This window comes from Nycticebus coucang, chromosome 18, assembly GCF_027406575.1.
Source record: "Nycticebus coucang isolate mNycCou1 chromosome 18, mNycCou1.pri, whole genome shotgun sequence".
Lineage (NCBI taxonomy): Eukaryota > Metazoa > Chordata > Mammalia > Primates > Lorisidae > Nycticebus > Nycticebus coucang.
Genome location: NC_069797.1, coordinates 34,810,837 through 34,829,006, shown reverse-complemented (window position 1 = coordinate 34,829,006; position 18,170 = coordinate 34,810,837). Strand labels below are relative to the sequence as shown.

Genomic DNA, 18,170 nt, shown 5'->3' with positions numbered 1-18,170 from the left:
TTCCATGGATGAGCTCTTGAATACTTACCACAACTGCAGAACTATTAATTTTTGAATCTGAATCCAATGTTGAAAATTCACCAAGAGCAATAACACATTTTGAAAGATCTATTACTTTAGTACTGAGTTCTTTAAATTTAATTAACGAAGGACAAGAAGGTGGTTTCAAATGCCACAAATGGCATCCTAAAGAAAGAAAAACAGAATTAGTTAACTTAATTAACTTTATTTATACATTATCCAAATGTCAAGTAGACATGAAAAGACTTGACAACTATATAGTTAACACAAAAGTACCAAAACCCAAGTGAGTATATCAAACCCTGATCTCCACCAAATACAGTGATAAAAAAAATACCTAGTCTTCCTTCCTAATTGTTAAAAAAGTAAATATTAGCTTTCATTTCTTTTCTCTCTCTCTCTTTTTTTTTAGAGACAGAGCCTCACTTTATTTCCCTTGGTAGAGTGCCGTGGCATCACAGCTCACAGCAACCTCCAATTCCTGGAGGTTAGGCAATTCTCCTGCCTCAGCTTCCTGGGTAGCTGGGACTTCAGACGCCCGCCACAAAGCCTGGCTACTTTTTTGTTGAGGTTTGGCCCTCCTTTTTTTTTAATTTAGGAGATGGGGTGCTGGGGTTCTAGCTCTGTCACTCAGCCTAGAGAACAGTGGCACAATCCTACTATATTGCAGCATCAAACTGCTGGTCTCCTGGTTTCCAGTGATCCTCTCACTTTGGCCTCCCACGTAGCTAAGATTACAGGCATAATCCACCATACATGGTACAATTTCATTTCTTTTCATTTGTTTATTTATTTTTTGAGACAGAGTCTCACTTTGTCACCCTCAGTAGAGTGCCATGGCATCATAGCTCACAGTAACCTCAAACTCTTGGGCTCAAGTGATTCTTTTACCTCAGCCTCCCAAGTAGCTGGGACTACAGGTGCCCACCACAATGCCCGGCTATTTTTATAGACAGGGTCTCGCTCTTGCTCAGGCTGGTCTTAAACTCATGAATTCAAGCAATCCACTCACCTCAGCCTCCTAAGAATCACCATGCCCGGCCTCTTCATTTCTTTCTTTTTTTGAGACAGAGTCTCACTTTGTCACCCTCGGTAAAGTGCTGTGACATCACAGCTCACAGCAACCTCCAGCTCTTGGACTTAGGTTATTCTCTTGCCTCAGCCTCCTGAGTAGCTGGGACTACAGGCGCCTGCCACGATGCCCGGCAATTTTTTTGTTGTTGTTGTTGCAATTTGGCCAGGGCCGGGTTTGAACCCGCCACCCTGGGTATATGGGACCAGTGCCCTGCCCACTGAGCTACAGGCGCTGCCCTTCTTCATTTCTTTTTAAATCAAACTTGATACTCAGATTAAAATTTTAAGGGGTAGTTAGTATTCTGGTTTTTTTTTTTTTTTTTTTTTTTAATTTGGCCGGGGCTGGGTTTGAACCCGCCTCCTCCGGCATATGGGACCGGCGCCCTACCCGCTGAGCCACAGGCACTGCCCAGTATTCTGGTTTAAAATCTAAACATTTAAGTCAGACCAGAATTCCATCCCAGACTCTGCCATTTCCTAGCCATGTGAGCATGGGCAAGAAAGCAAGGGCAAAAATTATAAAACTCAGGCTCGGCGCCCGTAACACCGTGGTTACTGTCCTGGCCACATACACCAAGGCTGGTGGGTTTGAACGTAGCCTGGACGAGCTAAACAACAATGAGAACTACAACAAGAACAACAAAATAGGCATTGTGTTGGGCACCTACAGTCCCAGCTACTTGGGAGGCTGAGGCAAGAGGATCTCTTAAGCCCAAGAGTTTGAGGTTGCTGTGAGCTGTGATGCCACAGCACTCCACCGAGGGTGACATAGTGTGACTCTGTCTCAAAAAAGAAAATAAAATTATAAAACTCAGCCTCCTAGAGTTGTTTAAACTACATACATATATGAATTCCTGAGCAGAATTCCAGATAATTGTAAGTGTTCGATAACTTTTAAGATTGTAAGAGAAAGAGTCCCCTCTGAACTTACCTCTACTCAACTACAAATAGGTATTATAGAAATGCTCCTATAAAAATGAGCTTATCAAACTCAGGAAAGAAAAGCATAAATAATGCTTTGAACAGTTAAACATACTATTAGAAAATGCTATTACAAAGTCTACTAGTAAAAATAACAAGAAAACCATCAAAGGCTAGTGACAGAGATAAGAAATAAGGAAAAGTGGATGAAATTACTAGAAAGACTAGCTGGGAAATTTCCCATACAAAAAGGAAGCTGAGGGTGGTGCCTGTGGCTCAAGGAGTAGGGCACCAGCCCCATATACCAGGGGTGGCAGGTTCAAGCCCAGCCCTGGCCAAAACTGCAAAAAAAAAAAATGACTATAAGCTTAATAACAAAAAGGAAGCTGAACAAAACTCACAAAATATTAAGGTCAGAAAACTCTAAAGGTGGCCAGGTATGGTGGCTCATGTCTATAATCCTAGCACTCTAGGAGGTAGAGAGGGAGGACTGCTGGAGCTCAGGAATTCCAGACCAGCCGGAGCAAGAGCAAGGCCCATCTCTACTAAAAATAGAAAAATTAGCCCGCCATTGTGATGGATGCCTGTAGCCCCATCTTGGGAACCTGAGGCAGGAAGAGCATTTGAGCCCAGGAGTTTGAGGTTACTATGAGCTAGGCTGATGCTGTGGCATTCTAACCTAGGGCAACAGAGTGAAACTATCTCTAAAAAAAAAAAAAAAACTCCCCCAAAACAAAAAACAAAAAAACTCAAAAGGCAAAGAGAAAAGAACAGAGCACAGGTCACATTTATTTTTCTGCTTTCCCCTCGCATAAAGGGTTAAGGACTACGGTTATCTTTGGTTTTTATGCTCACACCCGTCCTCAGTAAACTGAGTTCAAGGCTGAGGAAGGGAGAAAGAAACACACAGTTGGCCTCTGTACCTGTGGGTTCCACATTCATGGATTTGATAAACCATGTATCAAAACTTCAGGGCAAAGGGGCTGGACCTGGTGGCTCACGCCTGTAATCCTAGCACTCTGGGAGGCCAAGACAGGTAGATAGCTTGAGCTCAGGAATTTGAGACCATCCTGAGCAACAGCTTGAGACCCCATCTCTACTAAAAATAGAAAAACTAGCCTAGCATTGTGGCAAGCACCTGTAGTCCCAGCTACTCGGGAGACTGAAACAAGAGGAGCACTTTAGCCCAAGAGTTAGAGGTTGCTGTGAGCTACAATGATGCCATGGCACTCTACCAAGGGCAAAGGAATGAGACTCTGTCTCAAAATAAAAAAAAAAAATTAGGGAAAAAGATGGATGGTTGTGTGTGTATTGAACATGTATGGACTTTTTTTCTTGTCATTATTCCAAAACATAGTATAACAACTATTCACAGAGCATTTACATTGTGTTAGATATAAGTAAGTAATTTACAGGTGATTTAAAGTATGAGAGGGCCAGACATGGTAGCTCTTGCCTATAATCCTACAACTCTGAGAGGCCTAGGTGGGTGGATTACTTGAGCCAGGAGTTTGAGACCAGCCTGAGCTAGAGCAAGACCCCATCCCCACTAAAATAGAAAACAAACAAATAAAAATAAACTAGCCAGGCATTACAGCAGGTGCCTGTAGTTCCAACTACTTAGAAGGCTTGAGCTCAAGAGTTTGAGGTTGCTATGAGCTATGACAACACAGTACTCTATAGAGGGTGACAAAATGAGACTCTGTCTAAAAACTAATAATAATAAATAAAGTACACAAGAGGATATGCAAAGTGTATATGTAAATACTATACTACTTTTTTTTTGGAAACTCTACAGTCCTCGGTAGAGTGCTGTGGTGTCATAGCTCACAGCAACTTCAAACTCTTAGGCTTAAGCGATTCTCTTGCCTCAGCTGGGACTACAGGCACCCACCACAATGTCCAGCTATTTTTCTGTTGTAGTTGTCATTGTTGTTTAGCAGGCCTAGGCCAGCTTTGAACCCACCAGCCCCGGTGTACGTGGCTGGTGCCCTAGCTACTAATGTACCGGTGTTGAGCCTAGTATATCATTTTATGTAAGGGATCTGGGCGTCCATAGATGTTGGTATCCACTGGGTCCTGGAAAAACTAAAAATTCCCACTAAAATCACCATAAGAATGATTCCTACATCTTAGCTTCATCTTTAACCAGCTTACATAGTTTAATACTTCTACTAAAAAAAAAAAAATACCTCTACTAAATGCAGAAGAATAAATATTCATAACAATAAGCAAACTTACCATCATCCTTTTGTTGTACATGAACAACTCTCTGGAAACTGGCACTCACTGCACTGTACACATCCAATGCAGCAGCTTTCTTTGCGATTTGTCGTTTCAACAAATCTGGCAAACCACTCATTAGGAAGTCACGTTTTGCTTTAAATTGTACATCGCAATCCTGAGATTTTTCAGATGTATCTTGACTTTTAAGAAAATAATTGGAAACAGAAAAGCTATAGTTATAAGCACTTAAAAGGATAAACAAGGGGAAAAAAACACCTTTCAGTTTGTTTGTTTGTTTGTTTATTTATTTTGAAACATAGTCTCACTTCGTCGCCCCTGGTAGAGTGGTGTGGCGTCATAACTCAGAGCAACCTCAGACTCCTGTATTCAACTGATTTCTCTTGCTTCAGCCTCCTGAGTAGCTGGGACCAAGTAGGTGCCAGCCACAACGCCTGGCTATTTTTTTTTTACAGATGGGGGTCTCGCTCTAGCTCAGGCTGATCTCGAACTTGAGTTCAGGCAATCCACCCACCTTGGCCTCCCAAAGTGCTGAGATTACCAGGTGTGAGCCACCACACCCAGCCTAACACCTTTCAGTTTAATTTATGAAACTTTGAGACCCCATCTCTAAAAATAACCCAGTGTTGTGGCAGGTACCTATAGTTCTAGTTATTTGGGAGGCTGAGGCAAGAAGATCACTTGAACCCAAGTGTTTGAGGTTGCTGTGAGCTATAACGCCACAGCACTCTACTGAGAGTGACAAAGTAAGACTCTGTCTCACAAAACAAAACAAAACTGGCTGGGCACAGTGGCTCATGCCTGTAACGCTACCACTTTGAGAGGACAAAATGGGAAGACTGCTGAGCCCAGGAGTTTGAAACCAGCCTAGTCAATAAGGAGCCCCCATCTTACAATAAAAAAGAAAAAAAAATTAGCTAGGCATGAAGGTAAGCACCTGTAGTCCCAGATATTCAGGAGGTTGAGACCACAAATTTGAGGCTGCAAGTCAGCTACAAAGATGCCATGTCACTGAAGCCCAGGCAACAGAGCAAGACTCGGTTTCAAAAAAAAAAGGTAAAAATAATAAGCTACCTAAGATGCCAGTTGGTCAAATTCCTCTTTGATTATCACAAAATGAAAGTCTACTTACATAAACCAATAAAACGAAAATAAATTTTTAAAAATGCCCAGAAGGGCATCCATCAAAACGGTAACTGGGGCTATCTTTGGGTAGTAGGTTTTTCCCTCTTGTGTTTTGTTTTCTTGTTAAATGCGCATTTGTATTATAATCAGAAAACAAAATCAGTGCCATGTTTCAGAAAGTTAATCCTAGAACTTCTAGTGGACTATTGTTTCCAATGTAATAACAGGAAAATTGGGGCAGTTATTGATATTTTTGCTTAACCTGGCTTATCTTCAGAATACAAACCACAGAAGTGTTTGTAAGGATTGTGAAGGATTACACACCTGTAATCTTAGCACTCTGGAAGGCCGAGGCAAGTACACCACTTGAGCTTAGGCATTTGAGACCAACTGGAGCAAGAATGAGACACCGTTTCTACTAGAAATAGGAAAACTTAGTTTCCTATTAGGAAATAATAGTTTCTACAATGTCATGCACCTGTAGTCCCAGCTACCTGGGAAGGTGAGGCATGAAGATCACTTGAGCCCAAGAGTTTGAGGTTTCTGTGAGCTATGATGATGTCACGGCACTCAACCCCAGGGTATTACAGTGAGACTCTATCTCAAAAAATAAAAGTAAAAAGCTGGGTATAATTATTATGTACCTACAGCAGAAGGTAAACTGTAAGGGGATGAGTACATGGTAATAATATAAAATATACACATATCCTATATATGCATTCTATGTTACATATACACTATATACACAGGAATAGTTTTGGATGTGTATGTGTGTGTGCACATACATACATATATAGCCTAGCTTTATCTGTTGAAAACGCCTAGAAGCACTGACATCTCCAGGAGCTATGAGTTCAGTGAGTACCTAGAGCTTGCTTTCTAAATACTATCTTCCACTAAAAGGACCCAGGGATCCTTGAAGAAATACCTGGCTACAGAGCTGACGAGGGCAAACAAAAGATGAGTCTGGAACATGTACCTGTTCCAGAAAGTAAGAGATGCTCTATAAATTATGAGGACATGTCAAATAGACACAGAAACCAAGCTTAAGGGCCCGGTGCGGTGGCTCCTGCCTGTAATTCCAGCACTCTGGGAGGCCAAGGCAGGTGGACTGCCTGAGCTCACAGGTTCGGGACCAGTCTCAGAAAGAGTGAGACTCCTGGACGTTGTGGTAGGCGCCTGTAGTCCCAGCTACTTGGGAGGCTGAGGCAAGAGAATCACTTGAGCCCAAGAGTTTAAAGTAGTTGCTGCTATGATGCCACAGCATTCTATTGGGGACAAGAAAGTAAAGACTCTGTCTCAAAAAAAAAAAAAAAAAAAAAAAAAAATCATAGCCGGGCGTTGTGGCGGGCGCCTGTAGTCCCAGCTACTCAGGAGGCTGAGGCAAGAGAATCGCTTAGCCCAGGAGTTGGAGGTTGCTGTGAGCTGTGTGATGCCATGACACTCTACTGAGGGCCATAAAGTGAGACTCTGTCTCAAAAAAAAAAAAAAGAAAAGAAAAGAAAAAAAATCAGGCAAATGGAATTCCAAAGAAAAGAGGGGCTGCCATCTTATTTTCAGATAGAAATGGATTTAAAGCGGGCGGCGCCTGTGGCTCAGTCGGTAAGGCGCCGGCCCCATATACCGAGGGTGGAGGGTTCAAACCCAGCCCCGGCCGAACTGCAACCAAAAAATAGCCGGGCGTTGTGGCGGACGCCTGTAGTCCCAGCTACTCAGGAGGCTGAGGCAAGAGAATCGCTTAAGCCCAGGAGTTGGAGGTTGCTGTGAGCTGTGTGAGGCCACAGCACTCTACCAAGGGCCATAAAGTGAGACTCTGTCTCTACAAAAAAAAAAAAGAAATGGATTTAAAGCAACTAAAGTTAAGGAAGACAAAGATTAAAAAAAAACAGGCTGGGCATGGTGGATCACACCTATAATCCTACTACACTGGGAGGCCTAGGTGGCTGGATTGCTTGAGCTCACAAGTTTGAGACCAGCCTAAGCAAAAAGAAAGACACTGTCTCTACTAAAAATAGAAAAACTGAGGCAAGAGGATCGCTTGAGCCCAAGAGCTGGAGGTTAGTGTGAGCTATAATGCCACGGCACCCTACCCAGGGCAACAGCTTGAGACTGTCTCCAAACAAAAACAAAACAAAATAAACAAACAAAAACAAAGACAGTCACTTCATACTGGTCAAAGGAACAAAACATCAAAAGGACCTATTAGGCTCACTGCCTATAGCTCCAGAGGCTAAGGCGCCAGCCATATATACCAGAGCTCGTGGGTTCAAATCCAGCTCGGGCCTGCCAAACAACAATGACAACTACAACCAAAGAATAGCCAGGCGTTGTGGCAGGCGCCTGTAGTCCCAGCTACTTGGGAGGCTGAGGCAAGAAAATCGCTTAAGCCTAGGAGTTGGAGGTTGCTGTGAGCTGTGATGTCACAGCACTCTACCCAGGGCGATAGCTTGAGGCTCTGTCTCAAAAAAAAAAAGGACATATCAAGGGCCAGGTGCTGTGATTCACACCTGTAATCCCAGTAGTCTGGGAGGCTGAGGTGGGTGGATTGCTTGAGCTCACAAGTTCAAGACTAGCCTGAGCAAGAGTGAGAGCCAGGTGCTGTGGCAGGCACCTGTAGTCCCAGCTACTTGGGAAGCTGAGGCAAGAGGATCTTTAGAGTCCAAGAGTTTGAGGTTGCTATGAACTATGACACCATGGCACTCTACAGGGGGCAAGAAAGTAAGACTGTCAAAAAAAAAAAAAAATAAAGGCCATTTTCAATTCTAAATATGTATGTACCCAAGTTAAATGCTCCCAGATTTATGATACAGACCTTGATTGGTCTGAACAATATGATATGCTATAACACCACAATAACTAGGAACTTTAATACCCGTCTGGCAGAACTGGATAGATCCTCTAAACAGAAACTAAACAAATACACAGGGATTTACATGCAATCCTAGAACAAATGAGCTTAATAGACACATACAGAACACACCATTCCAAAGCTAAGAAATACACATTCTTAATATCAGCCCATACTCCAAAATTAATCATATCCTAGGACACAAATCAAACATCAACAAAATGAAAAGAACTGACATCATACTTTGTAATTCTCAGACCACAAAGCAATAAAGGTGAAACTCAACTCCAACAAAAATTTTCGTCCCTTGGCAGCGCTCGTAGCTCAGTAGGCAGGGCGCCAGCCACATACCTGGAGGCTGGCAGGTTCAAGCCCAGCCTGGGCCAGCTAAAACAACAATGACAACCGCAAACAAAAAAATAGCTGGGCATTGTGGCAGTCACCTGTAGTCCCAGCTACTTGGGATGCTGAGACAAGAGAATCATTTAAGCCCAAGAGTTTGAGGTTGCTGTAATTTAGAGAATCATAATGAGACTGTTTCAAAAAAAAAAAAAAAAATTTCATCCCCACACAAAGGCATGGAAATTAAACAACCTTATGCTGAATGACAGTTGGGTTAAGGAAGAAATAAAGGAGGAAATTATTAATTTACTCTAACAACAATGAAGCTACAAGTTACCAAAACCTGTGAGACACTACAAAAGCAGTTCTAAGAAGGAAATTTATCATATTAGATACCTACATCCAAAAAACATAAAAAAGGCACATTAACAACCTAATAAGTCATCTTTAAAAAATGGAAAAGTAAGAGCAATCCAATCCCGAACCCAGTAGAAGAAAAGAAATAACCAAAATTAAATGAGATTAATAAAATTGAAAACAAAAGAATCATCCAGAAAATTAACGAAACAAAAAGTTGGTTCTTGCAGTGGCACACGCCTGTAATCCTAACCCTCTGGGAGGCTGAGGCAGGTGGATTGCCTGAGCTCAACGGTTCAAGACCAGTCTCAGCAAGAATAAGATCCCGTCTCTAAAAATAGTCAGGTTTTGTGGCAGGTGCCAGGACACTCTACCGAGGGCGACAAACCAAGAGTCTGTCTCAAAAAATAAATCATATCATAAATAAAAAATAAAAATAGCTGGGCATTGTGACAGGCCCTTGTAGTCCCAGCTACTTGGTCCCAGCTGAGACAAGAAAATCACTTAAACCAAGAGTTTGATATTGCTGTGAGCTAAGATGCCATGACACTCTACCCAGGGTGACAAAATTAAGACTGTCTAAAAAAAAAAGTTGGTTCTTCAAAAAGATAAATAAAATAGATAAACCTTCAGTTAGAGTAACTAGAAACAGAAAAGTAAAAACTCTAATAATCCCAATCAGAAATGAAAAAGGGGAACTAACAAGAGATACCAGAGATACAAAAGATTATCTCTGACTCCTGCAAGAACATCTACATTTGAACATCTACAGTAGAAATTTGACAGTGTAGAGGAAATGGAACAAAACCTGGAATCATACTATATCTCTAGATTTAACGAGGAAGAAATAGATCTCTTGAATAGACCAATATCAAGCACTGAGACTGAAAAAAACAATAGAAATTCTAACGAAAAAAGCTCTGGACAAGATGGCTTCACACCAGAATTCTAGCAAACCTTCATAGATGGGCTTATACCTATACTGCAGAACATATTCCCAAACATTGAGAAGGAAGGAATGTTCCCCAATCATGTCCTATGAAGCAAGCATCACCCTGATTACTCTTTTTTTTTTTTTTTTTTTGTGGTTTTTGGCCGGGGCTAGGTTTGAACCTGCCACCTCTGGCATATGGGACTGGCGCCCTACTCCTTGAGCCACAGGCGCCACCCCAAGCATCACCCTGATAACCAAACCAGGAAAAGACCCAACTAAAAAGAACTACAGACCAATTTCACTTATGAATATTGATGCAAATATACTCAATATAATCTTAGCTAATAGATTACAGCTACACATTAAAAATATATATATATCTCATGGCTCAGCGCCTGTGGCTCAAGCGGCTGGGGTACCAGCCACATACATCTGAGCTGGCGGGTTCGAATCCAGCCTGGGGCCTGCCAAACAACAATGACGGCTGTAACCAAAAAAAAAAAAAAAATAGCCAGGCATTGTGGTGGGCGCCTGTAGTCCTAGCTACTTGGGGGGCTGAGGCAAGAGAATCGCTTAAGCCCAGTGGAGGTTTCTGTGAGCTAAGATGCCATGGCACTCTACCCAGGGTGACAGCTTGAGGCTCTGTCTCAAAAAATAAATAAAAACAAAAAAATATATATCATGATCAAGGAGGCTTCATCCCAGGAATGCAAGGCTGGTTTAACATATGCAAACCCATAAATGTAATTCCCCATATTAACAGATATGTAGCTGGGACTTCAGGGGCCTGCCACAAAAATAGAGAAGTAGAAATATGGAACCAAATAAAAAACCAAGAGATGAAACCAGTCTCTTATAGCCATCTGATCTTTGATAAACCATACAAAAGGAAAGGTTGGGGAAAAGAATCCTTATTCAATAAATGATGCTGGGAGAACTGGATAACCACATGTAAAAGACTGAAACTGGATCCGCACCTTTCACCACTTACAATAATTGATTCAAGATGGAGAAAATATTTAAATCTAAGATATGAAATGATAAAAATCCTAGAAGTGTGGGAAAAACTCTTGAGGATGTTGGCCTGGGGAAAGATTTTATAAAGATTTCAGTGGCAACTGCAACAACAAAAATAAATAAATAGAACTTAATTAAACCGAAAAGTTTCTGCACAGCTAAGGACACACTAATTAAAGCAAATAGACAACCTTCAGAATGGGAAAAGATAATTTACACATTATAAATTTGACAAAGGCTTGATAACTAGGATCTAGAAAGAACTCAAATTAATCAACAACAAAAAAAAGAGCAAACAATCCCATTTATCACTGGGCAAGAGACATTAACAGAACCTTCTCAGAGGAAGACAGACAAAGGCTAACAAACACATGCAAAAAAGCTCACCATCCTTAATCATCAGAGAAATGCAACTCAAGCCACCCTGAGATATCATTTAACCCAAGTGAGAGGAGCCCACATCACAAAGTCCCACACTTGCAGGTGCTGGGCGGGTGTGGAGAGAGATGAACACTTTTACTCTGTTAGTGGGACTGCAAACTAATACAGCCTCTTTGGAAAGAAGTATGGCTGGGTGCAGCGGCTATAATCCTAGCACTCTGGGAGGCCAAGGCTGGTGATTTCCTGATCTCAGGAGTTCGAGACCAGCCTGAGCAAAGTGAGACCCCGTCTCTACCAAACATACAAAAACTAGCCAAGCATTGTGGCAGGTGCCTGTAGTACCAGCTACTCAGGAGGCTGAGACAAGAAGATCGCTTAAATCCAGGAGTTTGAAGTTGCTGTGAGCTAGGATGCCACAGCACTCTACCCAGGGTGACTGAGGGAGAATCTGTCTCAATTAAAAAAGAAAGAGGTATGGAGAATCCTGAAAGAACTCAAATTAGATCTTCCATTGAACACTGTAATCTCATTACTAGGATCTACCCAGAAGAAAAAAATCATTTTATTATGAAGACATTTGCACTAGATTCTTTATCGCAGCTGAATTTACAATCATCAGGAAGTGGAAACAACCTAAATGCCCATCATCTCAGGAATGGATTAACAAACCATGGTATATGTATAGCATGGAATACTATTCAGCCTTAAGAAAAGATGGTGACTTTACATTTCTTATATTAACCTGGAGTTGAAACACATTCTTCTTAGTAAAGCATCACAAGAATGAAGCAAATATCCAATGTACTCAATTTTATTATGAAGCCAGTAGATGATCTAATACACGTGCACACAGACAAAACCTTAATTCAAGTTTGGGAGGGGGAGGTAATTCAATTCAAGTTTAGGTTAGGGGTGGTGGGATTGATGTGCTCCAACTTAATGGACACAATGTAGGGGAATATAGTGGTGTCTGACACACCTTTTAGATGCAGGACACAACTACAAAGGGTCTCTACATAGCAAATTTGAATATTGTGACCTGGTGTTTGTACGCTCACATTAACCTGAAATCGAAAACAAAACAAAACAAAAAGCTTCAAATGGCAATTTACATGCGTTCTCCCCAAAGTAAATCAATAAATACAGAATACATTCCATAAAACATTCTGACATTTTAAAATCTGTATTGGACTGACCTTCTTTCATCAAAACCAAGGATAGGATTGACTGGTTTTTGTTCCTTTCTGACGAGAAATACAGGAGCAACTTTCACTTTTCCTTAGGAAAAAAAATATTGTAGTTAGTATCAATGTTTACCATCTCCATTTAAATTTAGCTACTTTCATGGTATCTTTTCAAACTTTCAAAAATTTAACTTTGTGGGTGGCACCCATAGCTCAGTGGCTAGGGCTCCAGCCACATACACCCAGGGTGGTGGGTTCCAAACGGCTCAGGCCAGGTAAACAATGAAAATTGCAACAAAAAAATAGCCGGGCATTGTGGCGGGCACCTGTAGTCCCAGCTACTTGGGAGGCTGAGGCAAGAGAATCGCTTAAGCCCAAGAGTTTGAGGGTGCCATGAGCTGTCTTGCCACCACACTCTACTAAGGGCAACATAGTGAGACTTTGTCTCAAAAAAAAAAAAAAAAAAATTTAACTTTGTGTTAGGAAATAAAAATTTAACTTTGTGGCTGAGCACAGTGGCTCACACCTTTAATCCTAGCACTCTTAGAAGCTGGGGCTAAAGGACTGCTTGAGCTTAGGCATTCAAGACCACCTTGAGCAAGAGCAAGACCCTGTCTCTACTAAAAATAGAAAAATAGCCAGGTTTTGTGGCAGGTGTCTATACAGTCCCAGCTACTTGGAAGGCTGAGGCAGGAGGATCACTTGAACCCAGGAGGTTGAGGTTGCTGTAAGGTAGGCTGAGGCCATGGCACTCTACCCTAGGGCAAGAGTGAGAATCTGTCTCAAAAAAAGTTTTTTTTAACTTTTTAATTTATTTTAATTAAAAAAAATTTATGGGTGGTGCCTGTGGCTCAGTGGGTAAGGCGCCAACCCCATATACCGAGCATGGCAGGCTCAAACCTGGCCTCAGGCAAACTGCAACCAAAAAATAGCTGGGTGTTGTGGCGGGAGCCTGTAGTCCCAGCTACTTGGGAGGCTGAGGAAAGAGAATCGCCTAAGCACAGGAGTTGGAGGTTGCTTTGAGCTGTGATGCCATGGTACTCTACCGAGGGCGATAAAGTGAGACTCTGTCTCTACAAAAAAAAAAAAAAAAATTTATATGCCAGGCACAGTGGCTCATACCTATAATCCAAGCAACCTGGAAGGCTAAGCCAGGCGGATTGCTTGAACACAGGTGTTCAAGGCTGCAGTTAGCTACAATGGAGCCATTACACTCCGGACTAGACAACAGAGTGAAACTTCGTCTCTCAAAAAAAAAGTTAAAACAATTTTTTTAATAATGATCTGTTTCTTTAATCTGGTAATATCAGACTCCCCTAGATGACTTTTTTTTTAAACTATAGAATCAGACGGGCGGCGCCTGTGGCTCAGTCGGTAAGGCGCCGGCCCCATATACCGAGGGTGGCGGGTTCAAACCCGGCCCCAGCTTAACTGCAACCAAAAAATAGCCGGGCGTTGTGGCGGGCGCCTATAGTCCCAGCTACTTGGGAGGCTGAGGCAAGAGAATCGCTGAAGCCCAGGAGTTGGAGGTTGCTGTGAGCTGTGTGAGGCCACGGCACTCTACTGAGGGCCATAAAGTGAGACTCTGTCTCTACAAAAAAAAAAAAAAAAAAAAAAAAAAAAAACTATAGAATCAGACAACCCACTTTGGAAGATTTTTATTCATTATGTCTAGGGAAGAATCTAAAGATATTTTAAATGTTTTAATTTATCCAGATGTTTTTTGTGATCAGTTAGGTATAGGAATTACTAACAATAAAAAATACACAGGGGCGGCACCTGTGGCTCAGTGAGTAGGGCGCCAGCCCCATATACCGAGGGTGGCGGGTTCAAACCCAGCCCCGGCCAAACTGCAACAAAAAATGGCCGGGTGTTGTGGCGGGCGCCTGTAGTCCCAGCTACTCGGGAGGCTGAGGCAAGAGAATCGCATAAGCCCAAGAGCTGGAGGTTGCTATGAGCCGAGTGATGCCATGGCACACTACCCGAGGGCGATAAAGTGAGATTCTGTCTCTACAAAAAAAAAAAAAAAGATACACAGAAATGCAACAAATTAAAATATATTGAATTTCCCTTTGAAAACTCTTCAGTACATCATTTCTATGCGACTCTTCAGTATCATTTTCTATTATTAAAATAGAAATAACACAATTAAAATTTTACATTTTATAAGAGATTAATGTACATAATGAACACATTCAGAACAATCCCCCAAAACATTACACTACTCATCATAGACATCAAATCTGATTACCTGGTACATTTTTAGTGGACTTGCTAAGTTTTTTTCCTAGCACATCATTCAAACACTGAAGTTTCTTCTGATTTTTCTCTGGATGTCTTAAAGAAGTAGGACTTGAATCTACTATTATTACAGAGTCCTAAGACAAAATGAAAAATAAATTTAAACATATAATTACTGTCTTAAAATTTCCAAATAATGCCAGAGTGGTGCCATTAACCAAGCCTTCAATCCTAGCACTTTGGGAGGCCGAGGCAGGTGGATTGCCTGAGCTCATAGGTTTGAAACCAGCCTGAGCCAGAGTGACTTCATCTCTAAAAATAGCCTGGCGGGCGGCACCTGTGGCTCAAGGAGTAGTGCGCCAGACCCATATACCGGGGGTGGCGGATTCAAGCCCGGCCCTGGCCAAGAACTTCAAAAAAAATAAAAATAAAAAAAAAGTCTATTAATTTAAAAATAAATAAATAAATAAAAATAAATAAATAAATAAATAAATAAAAATAGCCTGGCATTGTGGCGGGCACTTGTAGTCCCAGCTACTTGGAAGACTGAGGCAAGAGAATTGCTTGAGCCCAAGAGTTGAAGGTTGCTGTGAGCTATGATGCTACAGCACTCTAACAAGGGTGACAAAGTGAGACTCTGTCTCAAATAAAAAAAAAAAAAAGAAAAGAAAACAGGAAAAAAAAAAATCCAAATAATTACAGTGACGGAAACCATAACAAGACCCCCATCCCTAGAAAAAACTTTAAAAAACAGACAGGCCTGTAGCCCACTTCTGTAGTCCCACTGAAAATAGTGAAAGCTGCACCATTTGGGAAGACATGAATAGTGCTACTGTAAGCACCCATAGTTCAGTGAGTAGGGCACCGGCCACATACACCAAGGCTGGCAGGTTCGAACCTGGCCTGGCCAGCTAAACAAGGACAACTGCAACAACAACAAAAAAAAAAAACAGCCTGGCGTTGTGGCAGGCGCCTGTAGTCCCAGCTACTTGAAAGGCTGAGGCAAGAGAATCATTTAAGCCTAAGAGTTTGAGGTTGCTGTGAGCTGTGACGCCAGGGTGACAGTTTGAGACTGTCTCAAAAAAAAAAAAAGAATAGTGCTACTGGAGCAAAGAGTTATTTTGAGGAAAGGGAAAAGCTAGTTCAGCCTAAGGAGAATCCTGAGTTACCTGAGAAGGATTTGGACTGTATTCTGTTGGCAAGAGGAGCCAAAGCAGAACTGAAAATGATATTCCTTCTACCACTTCAAAGGTATCACACAAAGCTACCTTGTTACTTATAATGTTGTCCTTCTCCCACTCCAAACAGCAAAACAGGACAGAATTTTTACCAATAGATATTTGGTAATACTTACTTCTATTTCTGACAATTTCTTCCTTTCAGGAAGTGTCTGATGTCTAGAGGAACGTCTTAAGGGTGTTGCTACTTCTTCAGTGGCCTTTGACCTACTGATGTGTAAAGTTTTTGCCTTTTCGACCAATTGTTTTGCTTTTGATACATTTTTTGAAGCATTGCTTGCCTAGAGAAATATTTGAAATATTAATTTAGATCATTGGAGTATATTTTGTATTAATAGAAAAATATACTAATATACAATAGAAAAAAATGCAACCACAAATCACATTAAATAATCAACAAAGTTCTGGCAGTCTTACTGATCACAAATAAAAAAGAATAAAAAAAAAGTCAAAAATAAAGAAGTAGTGGGCGGCACCTGTGGCTCAGTCGGTAGGGCGCCGGCCCCATATACCGAGGGTGGCGGGTTCAAGCCCGGCCCCGGCCAAACTGCAACCAAAAAATAGCTGGGCGTTGTGGTGGGCGTCTGTAGTCCCAGCTACTCGGGAGGCTGAGGCAAGAGAATCGCTTAAGCCCAGGAGTTGGAGGTTGCTGTGAGCTGTGTGAGGCCACGGCACTCTACCGAGGACCATCAAATGAGACTCTGTCTCTACAAAAAAAAAAAAAATAATAAAAAAAATAAAAAAATAAAGAAGTAGTTATTCAAATCTTACCAGGGATTTAAAACTAAAATATATCTAGTTATAACTGGTTTCCCTTTGTTTCTTACTTGAAATTATGTGAATATGGGCAGCACCTGTGGCTCAAGGAGTAGGGCGCTGGTCCCATATGCCAGAGGTGGCGGGTTCAAACCCAGCCCCGGCCAAAAAAAAAAAAAAAAAAAGAAATTATGTGAATATAAACATGCACAAAACACCTAGAAGGATATCTGTAGTATAGATCTGGCAATCTTTTTTTTTATTCTGGTCTCCAAATCCAGGCAAAGATCTTTCCAAACACAGTTACTCAGCCTACTATTATAAGGGTCTGGGTTGGATACTATAAAGGACAAATATTATAATATGTGGACTTTGGCCTCAAGGTACTTATACAAGATAGAGAAGAGAGAGTAAGAATATACAGTGCAGTTACATAGTATACAATGACATTATTATCATGTGTGTATATACATCACACATACATACATATATACTGCAGAGGAAGAGAAAAAAAGAATGATACAAGGCAAATAAAATTTTGTCCTAAGTTTAAGAGTTGAGGCCAGGCAAGGTGGCTCATGCCTATAATCCTAGCACTCTAGGAGGCTGAGGCAGGTGGATTCCCTGACCTCAGAGGAGTTTGAGAGCAACCTGAGCAAAACTGAGACCCCATCTCTACTAAAAATAGAAAAAAACTTAGCCAGGCATTGTGGAGGGCACCTTCTGTACTCCCAGCTACTGACAGGCTGAGGCAAGAGGATCACTTGAGCCCAGGAGTTTGAGGTTGCTGAGAGCGAGGCTGATACCACAGCACTCTAGCCTGGGGAACACAGTGAGTCTCTGACTTAAAAAATTAAAAAATAGGCCGGGCGTGGTGGCTCACGCCTGTAGTCCCAGCGCTGTGGGAGGCCGAGGTGGGTGGATTGCCTGAGCTCAGAGGTTCAAAACCCATATGAGCAGCAGTGAGCCAGAGTAAGACCCCGTCTCTACTAACAACATCAAAAACAGCCAGCACCGCAGGAGAAAGAAGAAAATCAACAAAAAAGGAGTACTTCAAACAAAGATGAATGAACAAGCACACTGAAATTAAAAATTAAAAAAATTAAAAAAAATAAAATAAAAAAGATTATGCTGAATCTTTTGGAGCAAAGCTGAGAGGGTGTTATGATATGGAAAGAGCAGTATATAAGAATAAAGACTGGCCGTCAAGCCTACCTCTGCCACTGATGCACAATGTGACCATCGGCATTTAAATATATTATCTTCTATTTTTTTTTTTCTTTTTTGAGACAAGTCTCACTTTGTCACCCTCAGTAGAGTGCCATGGCATCATATCTCACAGCAACCACAAATTCTTGGGCTCAAGCAATTCTCTTACCTCAGCCTCCTGAGTAGCTGGGACTTAAAATATTATCTTGAAGAGAACGTGCTTTCTATATTCTGAGTTCTCCAGGTTTTTACGTTCGAATTAAAAACACCACAGCAAG

At 41.5% G+C, this 18,170-nt stretch overlaps 1 protein-coding gene across 6 annotated transcripts in view; it reads right to left on the bottom strand.

Annotated features, from left to right (window-relative positions):
- ATAD5 (ATPase family AAA domain containing 5) overlaps positions 1-18,170 on the bottom strand; it is a 60,288-nt gene that overhangs the window by 30,164 nt on the left and 11,954 nt on the right. For all 6 annotated transcript variants that reach the window (XM_053571027.1, XM_053571028.1, XM_053571031.1 and 3 more), the window contains exons 4-8: positions 16,044-16,208; positions 14,700-14,826; positions 12,461-12,542; positions 4,258-4,442; positions 29-186 (exon numbers count right to left, since the gene is read on the bottom strand). In XM_053571027.1, coding sequence (XP_053427002.1) covers positions 29-186; positions 4,258-4,442; positions 12,461-12,542; positions 14,700-14,826; positions 16,044-16,208 — 717 coding nt within the window. The remainder of the gene's footprint in view (positions 1-28; positions 187-4,257; positions 4,443-12,460; positions 12,543-14,699; positions 14,827-16,043; positions 16,209-18,170) is intronic.